The sequence below is a fragment of the Salarias fasciatus genome, chromosome 13, assembly GCF_902148845.1.
Source record: "Salarias fasciatus chromosome 13, fSalaFa1.1, whole genome shotgun sequence".
In the NCBI taxonomy this organism is placed as follows: Eukaryota; Metazoa; Chordata; class Actinopteri; order Blenniiformes; family Blenniidae; genus Salarias; species Salarias fasciatus.
The window spans coordinates 25,106,753-25,131,053 of record NC_043757.1 but is presented as its reverse complement, the minus strand read 5'-3'; the positions used below and the strand labels follow the sequence as shown (position 1 = coordinate 25,131,053).

At 45.1% G+C, this 24,301-nt stretch overlaps 1 protein-coding gene across 1 annotated transcript; it reads right to left on the bottom strand.

Annotated features, from left to right (window-relative positions):
* Positions 1 to 1,693: 1,693 nt before the first annotated feature.
* On the bottom strand, positions 1,694 to 10,023 carry ogfrl1 (opioid growth factor receptor-like 1). The gene is given in 8 exon segments (XM_030107372.1): positions 1,694 to 3,997; positions 5,040 to 5,185; positions 6,288 to 6,354; positions 7,083 to 7,161; positions 7,443 to 7,521; positions 7,636 to 7,722; positions 9,785 to 9,820; positions 9,822 to 10,023. Coding segments are annotated over 8 exon segments (1,176 nt in total). The 5' UTR covers positions 9,954 to 10,023; the 3' UTR covers positions 1,694 to 3,447.
* Positions 10,024 to 24,301: the final 14,278 nt, after the last annotated feature.

The following is a 24,301-nucleotide window of genomic DNA, read 5'->3' as shown; positions in this document are numbered from 1 at the left end:
AAAAAACACACATTATATGCTGCTGAAGTGACAACTGGACAAAATTACTGGTGAGAATGTGTGAGTGACAGAGAGCTCACACACACACACACACACACACATACACACTATTCAAGTGGGGTTTTTATTGTAATTTTTTTTGTACTGTGATCATATTGGTCACAAATGAAGGAATTAAACAGGAAGAACGTCAGAGATTTCATTGTTCGAAACTGTGATTCATTTTGTTTTGAGTTGTGTTCAAAGTTTCTTATGTCACAGGAGATTGTAAGGTTTGACCTTCTCAACCGAGACTTCCCGGCTTATCACTGACTCTGCACCCACCTGTTCACCTGTTCACCTCAGGTCATAAAACACTGAGCGGTTTGTGTAAGAATCAGATGACTCCTGGAGATTAGGCTGCAATCTGTGAGCATCTCCTCTTGAGACGAAAGACTTCTTAGAATTTAACTTTTTTTAAATAATATACTGTATTTAGGTATCATCAATAATGCATGTTTCACCACCATAATTCATGGGCAAAACAAATGCAACGAAACAATAATCTGTGGAACAATCACATTTTTATTGAATGAGTCAGATACAAACAGTTTCAAGTATTATATAGTATTGATCCATATCGGTTCTTAGAGACTGGTTCCTGCTGCAGCTGCACATTAATAATCCCACCGTGTCACACAAACACAAACTCTAATAATAATGATGATATTAAAACTGCTGTACAAAAAATGAAATAAAATACAGGAAAGGTAAAACACTCAAAATCAAAAAAATACAAAAGAGGCACTTAAGAACATCACGCACTCACACACACACACACACACACACACACTCGCATACGTACACATACCGGATGCTAATAATCCAGACACACGTCGCCATGAGGTTCACCTGAAGAGTTCACATTACAATTATCTCAGATACGCCTGTCCCAGTGTCACATGGCTTTTAATCTGGTGACGGTTGGTAACCCGCGGTGGTCGGCTCCCATCTCACAATGATCAGCTTCACTGTGCAGGAGTTACAGCTTAAGACTTTATACATCCCAACAGATGCTAACAATGTTACGGTATAATCTGAAGAACATGAGATTAGCGTGCGCAGAGTGCGAGTTGACCAATGTTTCACTGACAGACTAATCATCTATATTCTACTTATAATTCCTATTTAAACCTGTGCACACGTACTGCGGTCTATTTGTGCATGATTATTTAAGCTGATGAAGGTCGTAGAAAAAAACGTCGATCTCTGCACATTCACAAGTTTAGCCCTAGAAAGTTTTAAATGAGTAAAGGATTAATTACCTAATGCAGAAGTCTGAAACCTGCATGAGCTCAGCTGTGGAGTCATCCACTTTTCACCAAATGAAATAATACACCTGGACCATAAACCAGAAAATTCAGCTCAAAAAGTTATTTATATCATCTTTAAAAACTGTATCTCAGGTTGTCTCTCCAAACTTTGATAATTATAAGAGACAGCAATGGACTACCTTTTTTTTTATCTTCTTCTTCAGTTTTTAGGCATTCCAAGAGACTGTTTGACACAGTTTACCAATACCTCGTTTTTTGTTTTTTTTTTAATCTATTTAAGTTATGGTATTAAGTAGTTAAGGTTGTTTCTGCCATTTCAGCTTTTTTGTCAGTTTGACCTTTTAGCTTATTTATTTATTATTTATTTAAGCTTTGTCCACTTACCTGTTTCACCATGTTAATCCATTTCAATAGATTAGAGTCACTGTGATTTTTTTTTTTTTTTTGTTGCAATTTACCTAAATTAGTCATGTTAACATTTTCCAAGAATTCTCTTTACTTTTTTTTTGAGTTGCTTCACAGTTTCTAGCCGTTCTGAATATCTTTTTGATTCCAGGTTTTGGAATGGTCTGACAGGTTATGGTTCCAGGTTTTGATTCCAGTAGCATTTCTTACAATTTCAAATTCAGTTATTTTGTAGTTATCATTTCCATTGGTCTTAACTCTTTCAATTATTTTCATAGCTTTGTAGGCTAGTCCTTCCGAAATTTTACATTTTTACCAAATTTAAGTTATTTTCCCTTTTAATTTGATTATCGTTTTTTTTTTTTTTTTCCTTTTTAGCTGGTTTAGCTATTTTATCTATATTAGCCATTTTTTACTGTTAGCTTGTTTGTAGTTTTCCTCGTGAGCTGTAGCGGAGTGAAGGTTTGAGCAGTTTGCAGGTTGCAGACCTCTGATCTCTACCAAACTACACAGAATCTTACATGCTGATAACTGGATTATTGCAACGTTCGGTTATATGAGAGCGATTCGTCATGTTAATGCCACGCAGCCTTTTGGAGACACACCTACAGCGCTTTCAACAGGAAGACACAGATTGTCCAAAAAGTGCAACACACACCCGTCCGATCACGCCAACGTCACTCCCACTAACCGGCCCCAGGTAAGCATAGAAGGCCTTTCAGTGACACCACATATAAAAGCATTTCACCAGAAATAACGCCATTTATTGATATACTATAATTATTCATCTCTGAGGATTTTACCTCACCGACTGAAGTGTCAGAAAAAGCTCTTCTATTCCTACCTGTTAGGTCAACAAATCAAGTCACAAACAAGATTTAATTTTTGCTTTACAGTTCTGTACAATTTTCGGAGAAAGTAGCTACCTTCAACTTGAGGAGTCCCTGGCTTGTGCCTGCTGCTAACATCAGATGGAGGATTTCAAGTCCATTTTTCAAAATATTGCTGACAAACTGTCCATGGAATTCCTCCAAAGTCATTTCACATGTTCAGGAAAAAGATAAAAATCCCCGTCTTCAAATAGTCTCATCGTCTTTATAGCACCTGTACAGAGAGAGTCCAGCGTGTTGCCGAGCTCCCGCTACAACGTTTCATAAGTACGCACAACTTTAATACCTGAAGCCATCGCAACACCAGCCGACCAATCGGGGGGCACCTGTGGCTGAAAGAAGGTTCTCGAGGTGACCACATTTCAGTTCCAGACGAAAACTTTAAATAAGGCAATTTTCTGTGTTGGCTCGTCTGGCTTTAGCCCTGATGAGAAGAAACCCATCTTTTCTGGTTTCGATGGTTTTCGGGTTATTTGGCCCTTGGGGGCCGGCTCATGAGGAGAACCCTCAACTGCACAAATCGCAATCGAATCAGGACTAGGGCTGCACAATTCACAGCTACATGCAAAATACACATTAACATCATCTGCATACGTGTTTGTATTTAACACCAATCATAACCTGTTGCATGTTCACTAGATACTGTGCAGCCCTAATCAGGAATATTTATAGAGTATTGGCAATTGAGAACTATTATTGTTTATTGATAAGCCCTTAAACTTAACTGCGACTGACCACGTGTGAAGAGCTGTTGCTGTCCTGACAGCGTCAGGACTCTGAAGGGCCTTTCAGAACATCACCTCTACATGAGAATCGGTTGATGTGAGAACTTGATTTTTCTACAGAGGAACGAAGTCGTTGTACTCATTCCTCTCTCCTCTCACTCCCACCATCATCAGTGCCCCCTCCAGTCCGGCCATGTGGGACCCAGGTCCGCCACAGTCCTTGGGCGCCGCTCCAGCCAGGTCCTGGCACATCATGGCGTCGTGGGAAGACACGATAATCCCGCTCCCCGCAGGTACGGACTCCTCCCTCCTCCTCTGCTGCTCCGGCGTTGGAGCCGGGGCTCTGATCCCGCTGCTCCCGGCGCCGCCCACACTTCCCCCGGGGCCTGCGCCGTCGCCTCGCCGTTTGGGCGGCGGGCCCCAGAGGAAGGCGTGGGCGGGCCTGTAGTGCTGGCGGGCGTAGCGGAGCAGGCGGCGGCGGGTGGCCGGCAGGCGGATGGTGTAGACGTAGTACTCCAGGACGCTGTGCTGCATGTTGGGGAGGGTGTTCTGGCACAGAGACTCCTCCAGGAACAGGCGCACCAGAGGGGCCTTGAACGCCTCGTAGCCCAGCTCGCCCAGGGACTTGAGGATCCGCGTGATCCGCAGGTAGTTGTGGTGGGATCTTTAAAAACAAAGAAGAAAATTTGAAATTTCTTCATTTTGTTTTCACACCAAAGCGACTTCAGCTTCATTTCAGTCATTTTTGCTTCTGCATGGAAAATTCACTGAAATCCAGCTGAACAATTTTTGAATGAAAGGAAAATAAGAGACACTGATCAGCCATAGACCGGCCTACAGATGTGTCGGTCGCTTTTCTCACAATACCAACTGGTCAAAGTAAAGTCAGCCTGAAAGGCCTCTGGAAGCTGCAGTTAATGAAGTTTTCACTGTTTCAGTGGGGTACTGAAAACAAGAGATGCAACAAGCAGCTGGTTCTTTGTTTTTATGTTGTATAATTTTGTATTGTCTTGTTCTTTGTCTTTTTCCTTTTGTTCCATGTGTCATATGTTTTGTCTTCATATTGTTTCAACTGTAAAATTTTAATGTAAACGTTTGTTTCTTTTATGTATTGTAATCCCTGACCCCAGCCCGTTGGGACTACAGATGGAAATTAGCCTCTTGGCTACAATCTGGCATGTTTACTTTTATGTTCATTAACATGCACTGTTCCAAACAAATATACAAATAAATGAAATGAAATGAAATTAAATGAAATGGTTGATGGAAGAGGATTTGTTGTTTCTTCCAGTGCTTCAGATCACAATCAGCCTCGGACACACAGGACTGGAAGGTGTGAGTGACTGGAGAGGTTGTGCTGGGCGGGAGGAGAAAATGTCGCGCTCTGTCACGGATGGATCTTTGGCAGGAAAACACAATGACTGATTTCAGGCCATCAAGCCACGGAGGTGGGTTTGAAGGCATTCCCTAAATTACCCTTCAGCCACCTGTTCACAGACTTAAAACAGGCCAGAGTACGTTTGAGGGACAATTAAATTGCGCTGGGTTTTCCAATAACTGTTTACGAACGGACTCAGATTCAGCAACTGGCTGCAATTTTATACCTTCAGGCTGCTGTTTCCATGAGTGAGTGTGTGTGTGTGTGTGTGTGTGTGTGTGTGTGTGTGTGTGTGTGTGTGTGTGTGTGTGTGTGTGTGCGCGCTCACTCATTAAGGTGCTGGAAGCGCTCCTGCCAGTTGGAGGCTCGAGCCACGTTGCCGCTCTTATCCAGCAGCTTGATGCCGTAGAAGTCCAGCATGAGGGAGTACGCCGCCAGGAATCTCCGCTTGGCTTCCCGGGTGTTCTGGAATTCCTGACGGGATGAAACGCAGCGGGTCAGAAAAACCCGCCGGCGGCAGCTTCCTGTTCGGACCTCAGCTGATCAGACGGAGTGAGACGGACGGGTTTTCGCCCAGATCGCTTCTGAGCATAGTTAGAAAATAACAGACGACTTGTTTTCTGGTGAAATTGTTCAAGATTTAGATTTTGTTAGATCAGTAATCATGTTTTCAGAAAGCTGCATTTTAACAGACACACAAAACACAACAAGATATGCGTTCAATTTAAAATGATGAATCAGGCCCATTACTGTCAAGATATAAAGGCAAATAATAATCTCTACTCACTCACTCAAATCGCAGCCTGATTATGGTGTAATAAGTATGTTAGACATGACACTTTCAGTTAAACACCAAAACAGCAGACGACTTTTGGGTTAAAAAAGCTTAAAGGTGCTGTAGGCAGGATTCGGCATCTCCGCCATCTTGCTTAGGGTTACCTAAGCAAGATGACGATTTGACCCATCTAAGATGGTGATTTGAAACCCAGCACAGCCAATCCTGTCCTGTTTTCTCTGACATCACGCCCTCACGCAAGTTAAACCCCTCCCACAAGAACGTGCGACGAATGCCCCTCGACCAATCACGGTTAGAGCCTCATGGGCTCTTCTGATTGGTCAAAGATACCTGGAGCTGTCGAGATTCCTTTTCAGCTCAGAACAGAGACAGATGGGAACGCTGCGCCCTCGCGGTAGTGCAATTATGCTACACTCCTAAAGGATTATCAGTGGATACTCTAACATTTAATCCAAAGAAAACACAGAAAAATTAGCACTGACTAGCAAAATCCTGCCTACAGCACCTTTAAACTGGATGTTTGGTCTCATTTCAGTGGAAAACTGAATGAGCCATCTTCAGACCCAGTGAACGCCGCTCTGTGTGTCTTTAAAGATTCACGCTGAATCTGAGATGCGACCACTCGACCGTGGTAAACACTGCGGACATGAGGCAGAACAGGTGTATTAAAAATTCAGAAGGAGGCATGATGGGATTTCCCATTGCAGCAAAGTCAAAGGCACAAGCGGCGGTCCTGACCCGCTGCAGAGAGACCGTCCGGTTTACTGAACCTCCTCTTACTTTGATCTCGTCCTGAGTCAGTTCGTGTGCGTAGAAGTTGAGCCCTTGTTCTCTTAACGGGAACAGCCTGGAGCATGGAAGAGGAGGGAGGGAGACAAGACAGGATCAGCTGATTGCTATAAGAGGCGATGAAGGCACATCAAGATGCGTGGAGATAAACAAACCAACTGCAACACCCAAACTAAAACCCTCCTCTGAACTGAGCAGCTCGGTGTGAAGACGGGATTTTTACTGTCTCTCCGTCTGTTTGAGCTGCTGCCTCGTCTGCGACTGACCGGACGGTCTTGTCGGCACGCTGCACCACGTGCTCGTAATCTGAAACCAGCTTCTTCTCGGTCTCATCACGCCGTGCAGTAACACAACACGGCCTTCTTTCTTTTCCTCTTTTTTGAGGAACTTAATTTACATCCCACATTTCACCCCGAGAGAGCGTTTCCTCCAGACCGCTGCGTTCTCTCGGTCGGCTGAACACTTCCTGTCGTCTCTGGATGCTGCACACACAACACGTCAGGCAGACACAGCACTCTGGGCTCGCTTCCTGTCTTCTAAACACACTCTGCACATGCACTGGATCGCCAAAAGTATCTGCTCAGCTCTCCAGATCTTTGAGTTCTGGTGTTTCAGTCACTTCCGTGGCCACAGGTGAATCAAATCATCTCTGCTATTTCTGTTCACTTCTGCCCGACGACTGGATCAAATCAGGAGACTGTGACATGTCGACTCCTACAACCCCCGGCAGTCCTGACACAGAAAAAAGCCATCAGAACGCCGCGCCACGCAGATGAAAGGCCTCACCACTGGATGTAGGTGTGATTGTGCTCCAGTTTGTCGTAGTCGCCTCTCCACTTGGAAAGAATCTCCTCGATGTAGATACCTGAGAGGAAACCGGGGCCGATCAGTGGCTGCACACATTCCGAGTGTGTGTGTGTGTGTGTGTGTGTGTGTGCGCGTGTGTGTGTCTGTGTGTGTATCTAAGTATGTTCAAACAACCCATCAGTGGAGTAATCTCCTGGGCTCTCCCCATCAAACATGACCTTTAGCCAAACAAAACTCCCTAAGCCGAGAGACAACATCACTGCTCTCCAGTGTGTGTGTGTGTGTGCGTGTGTGCGTGTGTGTGTGTGTGTGTGTGTGTGTGTGTGTGAGACATCTCACCATCCGGTACCAGAGGGATCTTGTTCAGGTAGAAGCGCAGGTTGCGGTACTCGTTGGGCTGCCGGGACTTTTTGTAGTTCTGCACACAAAAACAAAGAGCAAAGAGATCAAGGAGACCTGCATTTGTGTGTGTGTGTGTGTGTGTGTGTGTGTGTGGGTGTGGATGTGTGCGTGTGTGTGTGCGTGGCTGTACCGGGTAGCTGTGGCGGTACTTGTACAGGTCCCTGGCGGCGTAGAAACTCCTCTTCATCTTGGGGGCGGACTCTGGGGAGTCAGTCAGCTGATAAATGGAAGAAAAACAAAGAAAGAACATTAAAAACACAGAACTGGTTCAAAAGCAGGTCTGAGGTCTGAGGTCTGGAATATCTGGAACGTCTCGAGTCCAAACAGGTGCGGCGAGTTTCTCTTTTGAGGTCGGGGGCTGTCATCATCCATCTCTTCCTCCCAGCAGAGCAGGACGCTTCCCGCCGGCGCCGCTGTGCTACAAACCCATTCTGAAATGTAATCTGGGTCGAGTGAACTTCCAAGAAGCGTTACGCTCAACAGCGCCCTGATGCTTCCACCGACTCTTTGAAGCTCCAAATCAGCACCCTGGACAAACTCCAGGAGGAAACGTGGAATGGTCTGACAGGAGGAGGAAGCGACTGGCCTGAGAGAGCGTTACAAAAAACCTCCAGAACCGTCAGCTTCCAATCTCAGGAGCGAAGTGAAGCTCACTTCTCAAACGGATGAGAATCGAGCAGAACCGGACGATATAACAGACGATAAACGTCCTGAAGAGGAGGAGACGGAGGATCACGGCCTTCATAGTGTTCTGCAGTTTTGTGATTTATACTGGATTATAATGCATTTTCTATGAATACTTTTAATTATCAAATTATATAAAATAAAGGACTTTGTGGTTTTGTGTGTTAAAATACAGTCTGATTGTTTAATTGTTGAACTCCATAACTGAAGTGAAATACACCATGACTGTGTGCGCATGTGGAAAGCTGCAAACATAAACAAAATATATAATTTTGAGCAAAGAATAGATTTTTGCTAGCTTTTTTTTTTTTTTTTTTACTGTGCTAAGAGTTTCAAACTGTGCGCTCAGGATCGTGGCACAAATACGACTCCATACAACATGCAAAACCAAGACTTGAAGATCTGCACAGACTCTCACAACAGTTTAAAGAGCTGGTTTCAAGATTACAACACAGTATGAAGCAGGCAAACGATCCTGTCAGCGCGTCTGAAAGACGCCGCCACGTTTCCGCCACGTTACCGCCGCCCCCGCCGCACTGCTTACACAGCTGAATGGAAATAAGAAGGTGTCTTTCAGTCGTTTTGGAGACAAACGTGTCCTTTCAGTCCCAAAGGAAGAAATCCCACTAAAGAAATGCTTTGGAAGAAACAGTAAAGATTTGTTCATTTACTGCCAAAGGAGGGAAATTAATAACTAATTAAAAAAGTTAGCATAGCTCAGTCATTCTGCATTTTTTTTTTCTCAATTGATAAAATAGTAAAAAGATGGCAAAAGGCTTTGAAAGCTGCAATTGCTGAGATAGTTAAAAATAAATTCCGAATCTCATTCAGTTTTTAAAAGCATCATAAACTGCAGTTTCAGGGAAAATAGCTCGACTATATGCTGCTACATTTTCCCCATTTACACAAAATCAAGGCATTTTCAAAAAGCGGCGTTTTCCCTCGTTTCCACGGAGACGGAATCGGCCTCTCATCTCAAAGTTCCACATTGTCCAAAAACTTGAGTTTTCAGCAGCTGAGTAACACTGTGGTGTAAACGGGGCCTGACCTGTACCTGTTCGGCGTTACGATCGATGAGATGTGTGTATTATTTATGAATAATCTGTCATCTGCATTCATGTAATTCATATTTAAGTATAATGTGCAAACATTTTTAGAAAGTGCTTCACTCTAATTTCACATTATTCACCAAAGAAATTAATGAATATTAATGAATGAATAAATAATAAATAAATAATGAGACAAAACTCCAGGTTTTCAATCATATGCAGCCTTTTTTCAATATTTCAAATATATTTAAATTTTACTTTTTTATAATTTCAATATTTAACTCAACCAACTAAATGAAGGATAAGACATTAACTGAAGGGTTGAAATGTGTATTTTAATATTCTTTTAAATATCAAAGAGTGTTTCCTGGGGGGGGGGTTGTGTGTGTGTGTGTGTGTGTGTGTGTGTGTGTGTGTGTGTGTGTGACACGGATGCTGCGGCTGCGCCCCCGCTCAGTCAGCGGCGTGTGGCCGGACTCAGCCCCGCAGAGACGCCCCCTCTGCCGGCCCCGGTCCCCCCGGCCCCCCGGCCCCCCGCCCCGGTACCTGCGGGCTCGTGTCTCCGGAGGCGTGCCCCGCGGCCCCGCTCGCCCTCCGCCGGGCTGACGGACTCAGAGATGCCGCTGTCGTCCTCGGAGTCCGACCCCCACGTCGAGTCGCACTCCTCCACGGTGCTCGGCTCCTTGAAGCGCCAGCTGCCCAGCAGGTTCCCCATCGGAAGCGCTCCGTCCTCCGTCCTCCGTCCTCTTTGTCCGCAGGAGCCGCTACATGGTCCACGCTTTATACCCCGCTCGGCGGAGACGCGGAGACGGAACGGGGGGATTTCCACATCAGCGGCGGTGATGCTGCGGGTATGAGGGCGGGAAACGTGACACAGGAGGCGCTCTTAAAGCCGCACACACAGCCGCTGTGGACCACCAGCACAAGAAAGAAACATGTTCGATAGTCAAATCTAACCTATATGTTCTGTGATTTAATCCTCCATTCTCACTTTAAGCGATATTATTGCTTTGTATTCATTATAGGTATCAACATTTTAACATCGCGGTCACATATGGGAAAGCCACACGCACCTGACTCAGCCTCACCTTGAACTAGTATACAGTCCCTTTTTTTAATAGAACAATATCAACACAAGCTACTCCTAAAGACAATGATATACTAATTACACATAATGTTGTCAAATACAAGGCCATGTAGAAAGAAATAAAACAATAAAAAATAAAGAACTGGGGTTTTTAGAAAATACAAATATAACAATACAAAGTCTTCAACATCCCGCATCTAAAACTGTAATTCCGTCACAAACTGCGGCCCAGTTTCAAGTGAAAAATATCCTTTTAACTATTTAATTTCAGAAAAAGTTTAAAAACTACTTGAAATCAATGTTGTGTACTTAACATAGTTTTTCAATTTGAAAAGACTATATCTATGTCTGATCTGATCTCTAAATTCTCATTATCCAGTCAAATGTTTTTCTGTCATCTTATTCCTTCATCTGGATATCTAGCACCATGTATTTTTTCTAATGCATTCAATAAGTTAACGTTTATTTTAGCTTCAGGAAATGTCAGTAATTTTAAACTTAATGCTGCATACACCATTATATAATGAGTGAAGCACTTTGTAACTTTGTTTTCAAAATAAAAATTAATATTACCATGACTGCATCGGTACACATTAGCATCGTGCATATTGACTGAAAAAATTAAGCTCCTGTTGTAAATTAGTGATTTGAGGCAGAGAATGAAGGCACTCAACACTTCACAGCTCGTGGGGAACTGGGGCACTGGTTGTACGCTGGTCTCGGTGTGTGGCACAACCACACTCCATACACTGAGCTGCTTACAGCAGCATCAGGACCAGAGCTGCGTCACGTGACTGCTGGACGCAGAGGATCGATGTCGGAGCAAACCAGAGCTGTTCCCACTCGAAAACTTCCAATCTCATATCAAATAAGAAACTAAAAACTGATTTATCCAGATTAAAGACAAATAATTAAATATAAAAAATATTTAACAGACATAAAGTGTGCAGCAGTTATGCAACCTGCAACTTGAGCATCTTCAAACAAACTGATTATTCTGTATAGCATCTCAGAAGTTTATTTTTAAAGAATCTTGTCTTAAACATAAGCACAATATCTCTTCTAAAGAGAGAGATTTCTCATTAGGAGATGATTTTATTAACAACAACAAAAAAAAAGAAAAGAAAGAAGGGTGGAAAAGCCAACATGACCAGTTTAATTTCATGACATATGATAAACTGGTTTAGATAGCTAAAAAACTATGAAATGAGTCTAAAATGTCTAAAAGAGCTAAATAACTACAAAAAAGCCAGAACAGATAAAACAGGTAAATTATCAAAAGTGGCTTGAGAAGAGCGAAACTGCTGGAAATGTCAACATGGCCAGAAAAGCTGACAAATATTCAATAAGCTGAACTGGCTACATTAAATAAACAGCTAAAAAGGCGAAGTCAAAATAATGGACAGCCAAACGACAGTCATGTGCATGTGTCATGTGCAACCCCTGTGAGGCTGAACCAGAACCTGAACCAGAACCTGAACCAGAACCTGAACCAGGCTCCAGGCTCTCGGGTCAGCTGTGGTTGAAGATTGGTTGAACAGAGTTCACAGCTGGACCAGTTTCGCTGGACGCCGGAAAAAGATGTGGAAATGAAGAGAAACTGCGGTGTGACTCAACCGAGAGTAAAATCTGTTCACGGCAGTTTCTGTTGGCCTAAACAGGAAGTGAGACGCTGGCGCGGCGTTTGCATGACTGCAGCAAATCTGATGTGGAATAATAAAGGGGGAAAAAAGCCTTTTGTGGCTCTGACAATGAAACCAAACCATGAGGAGCTTGTGTCTGTGTTGTTGGATTTTCCAGTCAGATGACAGAAAAGTCCTCCATCAACAACACCGAAAGGCGGAAAACCCCACCATCAGACGTTGTGGATCAGAATCAGCGGTGCGTTGTGGAGTTCCTCGCTGCCGTTTGTGTCTCTACATCCTTTCTGCTTTATTGCTTCCATACTGTGTCGGCCGTAAAGGCCGCCTGCAAGCGCTTTATTGCTTTCTCCGATAGGATCTGACGTTACGACGCGGCCGCACCGTGATCAGCATGCAGGCTGTCGCTCCCTCTTCCCATCAGCCCCAGAACAAAGACGTGTTCTTATTCGATATGGAGAACAAATCCTTTAATCTCACGTTCACACCAACCAGCCATCAGCGTTCCAGAAATCAGTCCTGATATTGATGATAAAACAGGGATTTGTGAGATTAGATGATATGATCGAAGCTGAAAGAACTGATCTGTTAAAGTCTGGTTTAAATCTGTGGTTCTCAAAGTGAGGGGTGAGACCCCTCCAGAGGGTCCACCTCCATCTTGATGGACTACAGCTGTTGATGAGATGCTAACAATTATCTAATGACCAACATTAACCAGGAAACTAGGACACATCTTTAGCTTGACAAGAGGACAACTGAAGACAGAAGGGAGGTCCAGACTGAGATCCATCCGGGTCAAAGGGCAGCAGAGTTTCAAGAGATCATTCCTTCCTGTGGCAGTAAGACTCCAGAACTCCACTTTGTCATTAATGTCTGCTTTGTTTTCTGTCATTTCACTTGTTCTGTACTTCATAACCAATAAGCCTTGTACATGTTTTTATTGTTATTAATAATTTCTTTTCTATTCTGTTGTATTATTTTACGGGGTGGGGTGCACTTCCTCATATCCACCACCAGGTGGCAGCATTTCCTATCTAATCCTCTGCTTGTATCGTGACCAGAGTCTCTCCCTCATACAGCAGAGTCCCTGAGCCAGCAGGGAGAGCTGGTGGAGCTCAGAGAGATGCAGTAATGATCGATTTGCACGGTACAGTGTAAAACAGAGAGCAGCCCAGGTATCTGTGTGAGCGTTTAAAGAATCTCGTCTCAATCAGAAGTCAGCTTCCTGATCTAACACTGAGATATCATTAAAAACAGGAGGCTTTAATGTTGATGAGACAGTTGAGGTTCACTGAAACTGTTGTAATATGAAGAATTAGATGAACACCACTCACTGCAAACCTTCTTGGTTTTGAGAATCATTTGATTTAAAGAAGCAGAACCAGCAGAAACCCGCCAGGTTCTACCTGCGGCTGCAGATCCTTTAGTACCAGGCCGGTGTGAAAGAAAGAACCTCCTGAAGAGGGCATAACAGGGGCATTATGAATGAAATCTTTCTGCTGCATTTTAAAGAAAAACACAGAGACTTTCTTAAATCACAGGTTTAGATGAAGAGGAGGTTCATGGGAAAATAACTCGGAGTGAATCCAGTTCTTGAGTCAACAGAAGAACATTTGGTTTTCAGCCCAGGTGAATACTGATAATCTTGCCGGCAAGCTGAGTTCTCACGGTATTTGTTCACACACACCACGAGAATCCATCTTGCACCGCTTGTGCGCATGCGCTCGGGCTCGGAATTTTTTCCTTCGGACCAATCACGCATCACTGCTAATAATATTAGCATGACTAGTGAAAACAATGGATGCCCCGACAGCGATTAAATCTGTCTGGGATGAATCCTCTATTGCCTCTTTGAAAAACGATCAGCGAGAGGCGCTTTGCGCATTTTTAAATGGCAAAGATGTGTGTGTGTCTGTCGATGTCATTTTTTGTTTTGTTTTTTGTGGTGACTGGTTGAAACCAAACGGTGGGCGCACGGTGTCCTCCGTCCAATGAACACAAAGAGTTCTGCAGCAAGTCCCTCCTTCCCCGAACGGATTTACTGAGTGAAATCCCAGATTGACATGTGAAGCTGTCGCTGCACATGTCAACATGGCTTTTGCCATCTTGGAATACTGAAGGAAGTTTCTCACTTTGAGAACTTCGATCATTTCTCTTCTGTACTTCTAACCTCAATACCGCCCCTCGTGGTGACTGCTGGTACTGCGATGTTCGGCCCACAATACAGATGCTATGAACGTTAGTGCAACAGATGAGTTTGTCAATATTTCATGTCAGTGATTAACCATTCTTCTGGAACATTGCTGGATTGCTTACCGTACTTTGAGAATATATGAGAATAACTTTCCATAAAAGAGAAACACATTAATTCAGTCAAGAACACACCCCCTCACACACACACGTTCCTCTGTGTGTGTGTCAGTGTTTCCATCCTTCAGACTTTCTCGCTATATTCAGACACTTTCACGTCCCCATCGGAACACCTTCACGAAAACTGGAGAACCATCGAGCCACCTCTCTGAGAGTAACTGGAGATTCTTGGAGAGTGTGTGAAAGCACGTTTAATTGTGTGTGAGCGAGCAGCAGGTTCTGCTGGGGGGGAGAGGTCCTGGTTCTCCACGCTGCAGCTCAGAGCAGGAAACGTTCCCCTCCTGCTTCCAGACGGGGCGGGAATCGTACTCCTCTCCTCTACGACCACATGTGCCGGGTCGACCCATCCCTCCCATCAGGACCTGTAACCGGTGCAGTGGTCAGCACTCTCACCTCACAGCGGGAGGGTTACGTGTTTGAGTCCAGCCGATGGCTTTCTTTTGGGAGTGTGTCTGTGTATTTAAATTTCAGCCCATTTGGGGTCAAGACTTCATTTCCAGAGTGTCACATGCGTTTGAAACAGCTCGTTCAGTTCACCCCGACTTCTCTAACCCACAATTTTTCTGGCGAAATGTCAGAAAAGCAGCTCTTTTCTTAGAAATCCCCTCAGCTTGAAAAATGCCGGACTATTTAAACTTCCACAGCTGAAGTACGATAAGAGATTCCGTATTTCAATTTGTCCTGCTGGTAATTCTACAGAAACGGGCTGTCAGTACAAATAGATGTGCAGACTCTGGTCCTCGGCACACTCTATTAATAATACAACCGAGCATTAATCATGGATAACTTCTGTTTGGGAGATTTTAAAGTGGAATCTTGGATCCTTTAAGCGATGCAGAAGGAACTCAAATTTCATCCACCGAGGACGTGAAAAACCATCCAGTCACAATCGAAGCCGTCTATCCAATAATGCTTCAGGTGAAAACGGGTCGTTTCAGAAAAGTTTTGTAATTATGCGGAAACAGAAATGCTAAAGACAATGTAGTTAGCATGCCAGGCCACGAGTTGGCGCTGTAGTTTGATTTTGTAATGTAATCTCAACACGGCCACATTCCTCCAAAAGTCTAATTACCACTCAGTGTGTATATATGTGTGTTTTCGTTTACCTCCCTCAATTTCACCTTCTCTCAGACACACACTGTGTGTATCCCGGTTGTGTTAAATGTCCGGAGGGGCGAGCTGCTTTCCTGTGACTCAGCAGATTCAGCAGGGCTCCTCTCGATGTGCCTCAGTGGCCGCTGCAGCGCTGCTGCCACAAATAAGACCTCCGGCTCTGGATCTGGGGATTAACCCGTAGAGGAGACCGCGTCCTTGGTAGCACCGGGGTCCCTGGTGGCGGCAGTGTGGCGACGCCGCCGTTATGGGAGGTGCTGCCGTGAGTGTGTAACATCAGTGTAAAATTGTCATATAAAGTGGGGATTTCTGTCATCAATCGAGCGGAAGAAACTGAACTTATAACACCCAGGGAGCTGTTTTTCTTTTCTCACCTTCCAAGCAGAAGATCACACAAGTGTTGGGTGAAAATGAAAGGAGCAGCCAGCTCATCCTCCAGACTGTCTGCAGCCTGCTGTCGGCCCGCTGCTTCACATAAATCAGCCTCCCACTCCGGGTGGACGCGACCAGTCGTCTGACTCCTCCGCCCACTCGTCCACCGCCCCGTACAGCCCGGGCCAGGAAACATGGCCTCCCCCCACGTGACCGCTGAGATGGTTCACTCTGTGAAAGGAGCAGCGCCGCCTGGTAAAACTCCCCGCTCATCAATAACGCTTCCACCAAACCTGTCACGCGCCACACCACTTTCACTTCTAACTACGCTCAAACGCATCCTGTCGAATCTGGACCGGGTTTTCCTGTTCCCCCGGAGCTTTTAAGCGGCGGCGCGCTAGCAGCTAATCTCTCAGCCCGACAGTGGGGCTCATGGCTAACGACTAAGTGTCAGCATAACGGATGGGGCCGCGGTCTACCCTGACCTGTTTACACACACTTAAGCAACAGGCGAGGATGTTCCAGCCATAAATCAGGCCTGCGGGATGGCTGGAAAATGAACTGCTGACAGATGAACTGGCTAAAAACGTGAAAATGAACATTTTCATGTAAATGCTTCGCGATATCAGATAGATCAGATTCTAAATACTTGAAATATGTATTTTCCCCTAATGCTATCGCATTCTAATGACTAAAGGGTACATTTCAAATAAACATCTCTAATTAATACTTCCAGAGTGTTTGATTAGTTGCGTGAAGCAGTGGATTGATTCTTCTCAGCTTTCTGATGCCTGAAGTTAGAAAAGACAAAATTCACTTCAGTGCCCGAGGCTTTTCCCGTCAGTGGGTTTATATGTGAAGGACAACGCTGAAGACTGAGTGAAGACATTAGAGTGAAGGGCTGGGCTGGCAGATCAGAAGCAGTGAGGACAGAACAGCACCCTCTAGTGGCACGACCTGAAAACTACACAGTCTTCAATGTTTCTGCTGTTTTCATGCAAACGGACATCGTTTTCAATCCGCTGCTCTTTCTTTTCCATTTAACAACACAACTTTCAGCAAAGTTGAAAGTTGAAAGAGAGCTATGGGTCCTTATCGACATGTGGCTTCAGCGGCCTGACGAGCTTAGCCACAGAAAGAGCATGAACAGCAAGAAAGAAATGCGAGGAATCGTTTTTCAAACGATTTGAAGACATATTTGGGAACTATCTCACTAAGGACAGCGTGACAGAGCAGACTGGAATGCTGCCTAAACTCATGAATGAAATCAAGGCCTCGAACACTGAACTATTTAATGAGAAACTTTGCTCCAGAAAATCCATAAAGTTCTTAGGATCCAGCATGTTTGTGTTGAGAATGGATAGAAAGAGGAGGAAATACAGCAGAAGAGATATTAACACCTGTCACACTCCTGATGAGACATCCACTCTACTCCACTTCCACTCCAGAGCAGAATGGAAAACAAGCAGCATCGTCTGGAATCTTTGAGAAAAAGCATCACGTCACTGGTTTATTTATGCCGGACAGTACAGTGAGGGGAGCACTGACCTGTGCATAAAGGAGGGAAAAAAAACAAAACAAACGACTGCTCCACAAGCGCACGGCACGAATCAGGAAAGCCGCCTCCTCGGGCCAGGAACCAGCTGCGCACTCACGTCTCATTTTAGGTCCAGCATGTTGGCCAGAGAACACAGACAGAAGAGTTTTTGTGCCGCTACTTCTGTAGTGGAAAACCGATCAGACACAAAGCTTCAGCATCAAACTGATACCATGAGTTTAGAAAAAGCTGCTCACAACGTTGTTGTTGTTGTTTTCAAATGGAAAACTTTTTAGTTTTTGATATTTTTTGGTTTTTATGTGAACGTTTCCACTGGTCAGATTGCGTTGTGGAGTCCCAACGATTCTCAAAATTCCTGAACTAAACATGAACTGTCGCCTTTTGGGTAAAACTACAGGAGCCATGATCTGGATGGCTGAGCATCTTTTCAGATATCAGTTCTCGTGGCGATTGAATTCGTGCACGACTGTGTCGATGTGTGAAAAAGACTCTAAAAATAGCTATCAGGAAGAAAAAACAAACACATTTAAATGTCCTGCTGCCGGTGAGATTCCCTCACAATCACTCTGCCAAAGCCCGACATGCAGTTAGCGTCACGTGCACGCGCCGTGCACGGAGCTCACACTGACACCGTGTTCCTGGAGGGAAGGTCTCCTCTGTTATGCTAATAGAGCGAGATACTGCCAGTAATTCAAGGTTAGTCAAACAGCGGTTTGTTTGGTTGCCGGGCACGCTCGGGAGCCTTTTCCTGTCCTGGCTCGACGACACGCTGGCAGAGCCGCGGCCATCAATGTCACTGCGCAGACAGCGAGAAGGTGGAGCGCCCGTTTCCGAGTCCGAGCTCCTGTCCAGGCAGCAGGCGCAGCGCCAGCAGAGGGAAGCGGCTGCAGTGGCTGATGGGAGGCGGTCAGCGGTCCAAGTTGGACGATTTTACCGCTTTAGCATGCAGACTAGATGCTTACATACAGTACGTGTGTTTTAACGGCTCTCAGACAGGCGCTCCGCTAATCCTGTCGTCCTAATCAATGTCTTCACATTTTCTTTTCTTTTCTTCAGGCCTCTGCACTGTTTTCTCAAACAAATCAGCTTAGGCCGCTTCGACGCTCTCCGGAAGAGCCAGAGAGAGCGAGAGAGGGAGATTATTATCGGATGGAATAAGAAAAGAGAATGAGATGGAGGGTGGGGAGGGCGTGGGGGTGGGACACGAAACCAGGAGCCAAAAAAAGCCACGAGCGGAGAAAGAAAGAGAGAAAATGATAAACAGGGAAGACGGTCGGGCAGAGTCTTTATTGCATTTTCATCCGGTCTGCGTGGTTAGAAGGAGAAGCTCCGTCTCTTGGAGATTTGATTTCAGCAGCAGAGAGTGGATCCAGCTCTCTGCCCAGCCTCTGCTCGGAACACAAAAGAGGAAATTCTACTCTTCCCTTGCCTTCGTCGAACAGCCCAATATTATTCAGCTTTCAACAAAATTGCCAAAGACATCATTAGAACCGCAAACTCAACTGGAAATGGGGGAAAAGGAGGCGAGAAAAGAGAAAAGTTTGTTGGAACATTGTGAAATAGCTAAGCGCCGCAGCCTTTCTGCTAATGTTCCCTTTGAAGGAAGGTCAGCCCATCTCACCTCATGAATAAGTATGTTTCCGCTGAGCGTCGTCCTGCTGCTCAGGGAGCCATTAACGGCGCCCCCCGCTGACAGCGTGACCACCGAAAGAAGCTTCCGTGAGCAGGTACAGACTTTTGTCCTTTTGATGTCAACATAACAGGAGCATTTAGCGAGCGTGGACCACAGGCTGGAGGCCCGGCGGGACAAACGGCCCTTTCTTTTTCTGCTGCACACGATCGGCTTGGCGCAAAACACAAAGCGCTCCGGCATTTCAATGGGCGGCCGTGGTTCTCCATTCTCTGTTTGCCAGCGTATTGTCTTCGACTGTCTCCAGGATGGCGGCGGCTCAGTTGGTAGCGCTGCTCCTGCTTCCACTCCAAGGTCGGAGGTTCTCTCGTCCATCCGGCTTCGTCTGGGTGCTGAACTGTGTCTGGAAGAGGCGCCGGACCCCAAACAGCTTCCAATGCGAGCACCTGAGAACCACTGGAGCTGTATCCTGTGTCTTTTCCCAAAGTTTCAGGTGGATGTCTCCATCTGAATGAAGAACGTCCAACTCCTCTGCTCAGTTCACATTATTTAGATTGGCGGTTTGCTTTTTTATTCCGGGTTTGCAGCCTCATCCCTCATCCAGAGAGTGATTCCGAAGCTTTAGATCTACATGCAGGACAATGAGTTACGATGAATTCCTTACCCTGCCGTGGACACCGGTAAACTGATACTTCAGAGACCAGCATGGTCCCACAGGTCTTCAACCCTCTGAAACCAACCGAGCCTATTTTATAGGTTTTTCACCCTCATGCTGTCTTTGTGCATCCAGCTTCTGCTTTCATTTGTTTTCTAGCAGCGGTCATGTTAGGTTTTTCACACTAAGGACATAAAAGGTTTTCAGCTTTCAATGTTGTTAATGTGTAAGAGTCACATAAATGTTTCAGAGATATTAGGGACACTTATGACCTCTTGAATTCATCTCAGGCCCCATTTTCACAAACTTTGATGTCAAAACAGTTTTTTGGGCGTTTTCGTTTCATAAACGTTTCACAACGTTTTGAAAATGACGTCCGATCGCACAGAAAAGGCAGAAACTCTGACAGTGATGTAGTTTTCATGTTCGGCCACTAGTGGGTGCTGTTGTCTGCTTTTATCATGAGATTTCACACATAAGCATTAATAGTGGAAGTAAATGGACATTCATTGATATTACAGTGACTGTAAGCTCTGAAAATACCAGTTCCGGGTTAATCTGATAAACTACGAAGTGCAGTAACAGTGTTTCTGCATTCTACACCGAGATGGAGCCTGAACTTCTTTAAAAACGTGCATTATTTTCTCCTTTGTACAGAGTCAGAGAAAAGTTGTTTTCAGTGGCTCCAAGCACCGTTCTTGTGGATTATTGCAAATCCGTCCTCTACTGCCTAAATGTACTGAGGGGACGAGGTGTGTGAATATGAATATGAATATGAATATGAATAGACACATTCTTCAATCTAGTTTTTAATCATCAGTACAGTTAAATCAATTTCAGTCAATGTGTTAAACCCCAGCGTTGATTAGTGTCGAACTGACTGTTTTCTCTCTGCATGGCACAACAAAGAGAAAGTTAATAGAGTAGCAGCCCACACAGATTACACACTCACACCTCACTGGTGCTCTTTCTGCACAACATGTGACGAGTGGATTAGAGAAAAACAAAACAAGGATATCAATAAATAACTGTGATTAACATACCTGGCAAGGACAAGAAAAAAAAAAAACAACCCAGCAGCATGAACCCATCCACCTGACACGCTGCCACATGTTAATCTCCAGCACATAAATAAAACACTCTCTCCTGCTCTGTACTGCAGCGCAATCAATAAAGTGTAATTCTGCCTTTAAGATGCTGCTGGGAGAATCGGGTTCGACCCGCTGCTAATGGGACGCTGCTGGAGCTGGAATTTGTTATCAAAGAGTTCATGACAATCCCAGTTTTCAATGAAAGCTGGAAGGTTCTACTGGAAGATGTGCACGTGCACGTGCTCATCCTTCTGAGGTGAATCATTTCATCTACACCTTAAAAACTGGTTGATTTCCAAATGGCACTTACCCGTAATGAGCTGGGACTGACTCCAGCGCCCTCGGTACCAATCAGCTGGATGGAGCTGGTGGAGGATGGGTGGATGAATGACCGGCCACGCCCACCGGAGAACCTCTCGCTGCATCCCAACCAGACCAGCGACGCGTCAGCTCAACTCAGCCCAACACGTTTTCTCGGTCCAACCACCAGGTTTCTCCTATGAACTTGAAGCCAATCCAACACTTCTGCATGTGCAGAACTATTTGCTCCGACTGCGTTGCGTGTGCACGGTTTTCAAAAAGTAGAGTTTCCCCCCGTTTACACCACAACAGAGTCAGTGTTGTCAAAAAGTTCCACCTTAGATCCTGTTTTCAAAAAAAATAATAGCATCTTCATCGACTCCAAGCAACTCTGTCATGTTAACGGAAAACCGAGACGCAATGAAAGTTTTGTGTTTTAGCTTGAAAACTAAAAAAAAATCTTTTTAATGCTATGAAATCCCAAACACCTTCTAACGTCTGCTTTTTTCTCACGTATTATACAGAATGACATGTTGTGGCTGTTTTTGCCTCACTTATACAATCATCTATCGTCGCATTGCTCTCATTTCATTAACCATAGTAAACACAACGTCCATCTTTTTGTGAATCCATTAAATGTCAGGGTGATGGTGGTTCTATTCCTCCTCATCGAGGATTTATTCAGACGCCTCCTGAATAATGTCCGCCGCCACCTCCCACATTTAGGAGAATGTCAGGAGTCAAGAGACGGAGCAATTTAACATCTAACCAAGTGTTACACTCTTGACTTTTTCCGTGCCGATGCCATCAAATGTCAAGCGGCGCCTGTGGATGACTCCTCATCCCGGCGCGCAGCGCATTAAGTCGCCCACCAATCTGGAGAAGTGGCGGACGGAAACTTATTTCTATGCTAATGGTGTTGACAAATGTGTTGCGATTGGAGCTGCCGGTCTGGAGTGGGTCTGACTGGCCTCCCTCCCCTCCCCACCCCGCTCCTCCCTGAATTGAATTGTACTGTGAATTATCATATAATTGCATGCTGGGCTGTGATTTATGTGTCGGCGCGCCGCAGTTAGCCGGTCGTGGCATTTCCTCAGCTGCTCTGCCTCCAAACACTGCAAGACGTTTCCCCGCCGCCAGCACACGTCCGTCTCTCCAGCGCCACCTCCTCCTTTCTCTTCAACACTCATTTATTCTCTCTTTTTCTTCCTCACTGTCTCACTTGCTTTCATTCATTCATTCATTCATTCACTCCTTTGCCTCCTCGTCTCGCAGTGTCTCCTGCCGGCGACGCTTCCGCTCGCTCCTTTTGTACTTTTCGTCTCCCGTCATCGATCTCAGCAGAGATATTTGAAGGGAGATGACAGTGAGGGACCCGCAGGGTTATACAGTAGATCTGCCTCTCTTCATGGCACACACACACACACACACACACACACGCACACCTGTGAACACTCACAAAGTGTCTTTTCTGTCTTTGTTTCCATCTCAATCCGTCCACGCATCCTGCTTCCTTCTTCACATCCCGCGCCGCATTGTGTGAACGTTTACATCCTCAATGAGTCACAGCAGCAGCTTCTTCCACTTTCATCTAATTAGTACCTAAATCTGCCCATGCAGCTGCGGAATCAACCCGCAAGACGAGCAGAAATCTGATATTTTTGACCGTGCGGTTACACGTGTTTTATCGACGGACCCAGATCTGATTCTCATGATGATACCAGCCTACAATGTCAGAAACATGGCGTGTGAGAACTTGTGTTTCCAGATTTCAGGCTGCTTCTGGACCGAGCGCTAACTGCTAAGCTGACAAACAAAATCATGATGACAGATGTTTGATAACCAAACACTACCAGAGTGTTTAGGCAGAGGAGGAGGAAACAGAAGAGAAACAATCTTATGCATATGCGGTGATTGTTTCCTCCTCTCTCCAAACACCGAGAAGTCATGTGACCTCTTCACCTGACATCAACAGGAAGTCCAGATCCGCTCATCTGCAGGCTGTATGAGGGAACAGGAACTGCTTCAGATGTTACCGGGACCGGCTTGTTTCCTGGAGATGTTTGATCTGGACGGAGGTTTACAGCTAAACGAGTGAAGGGCTTTTCTTTATTCAGGAGCTTTGACAAAGTGCTCCTGCTCTGCTGAGCTGAGCTGATGGAGTTTAAGCCTTTCTCTGAGCAAAGCAGAGAAACACTGCCGTTCAAGATGCACAACACATTCAAGATCATCCACATCTCCATCCATCACAGGGGAACCTCAGGGAGAAGGTGCAAACAGGACCGTCCTGGGATTATGTGATGAAAGTGAAAACTTGCTGGAATGATACGATATGACTTCGTAACTCAACATGTGACTTATCGGTGTGTGTGACGATTGAAAACTCAGTGTACAGCAGCTAAACATCGACTCAAACTTCTAGAACTGGCCTGTCTGTCCATATGTTGAAGTGTCCTTGAGCAAGCCAGTGAAGCTGCTCCCAGCGGCTGGACTGAGTGAATGAGATGAATGTGACCAATGTGAAACATCATTTATTGGTTTCAATGCTCCGACACTACTAGTCTGGTTCTGCAGAAGGTCTCTGACTCCGGATCTGCAGGTTTCTTCCTGTTGAACAGGAGTTTTTCGTCCCCGCCGTCTCCTCTGCTCGCTCTTGTGGAATTATTGATTTCCTCTGCAGAAGAACCTTGAAATGACACTGTTGTATTTAGAGCTATAGAAATGAAAGAGAACTGAATTTAATTCCTTGGCTCACCTTTTCTCCAGGAGGCGTCATGAGTTTCGATTACGATGAATTGAACCAACAGCGTTTGTTTGTCTCTCTCCTCACTGCGTTACACAGTAATTAATTTACAGAGGGACTAAAAGCATCAACGCTATTTACATTTAAAAGAGGTAAAAACAACAAACAACAAGTGAAACAATGACGTAGTTTAGCAGTATGGTTACTGACAGGAACACATGGTCTCATGCAGGCTGGATCAAAAGAATACCACCACTGTCAACTTCATATAAATTAAATAATAATCAGAGTTTTGAATTCTGACTGAGAAAATTAAACTCTGGTGTGAAATACTCTGATTCTCCTCAAGGGGGCGAGCAGTGAATTCCAGGGCCTGTCAATCTTGGAGCACAGCTTCTGGTTTGGATAGCTTAAATTGTGAAGCTAACAAGCTAAAAGCAGGCTAATTATGATCCATTTGATTGTTTCATTCAGCAGCACAGGAGCGTGTCTTCATTATCAGCT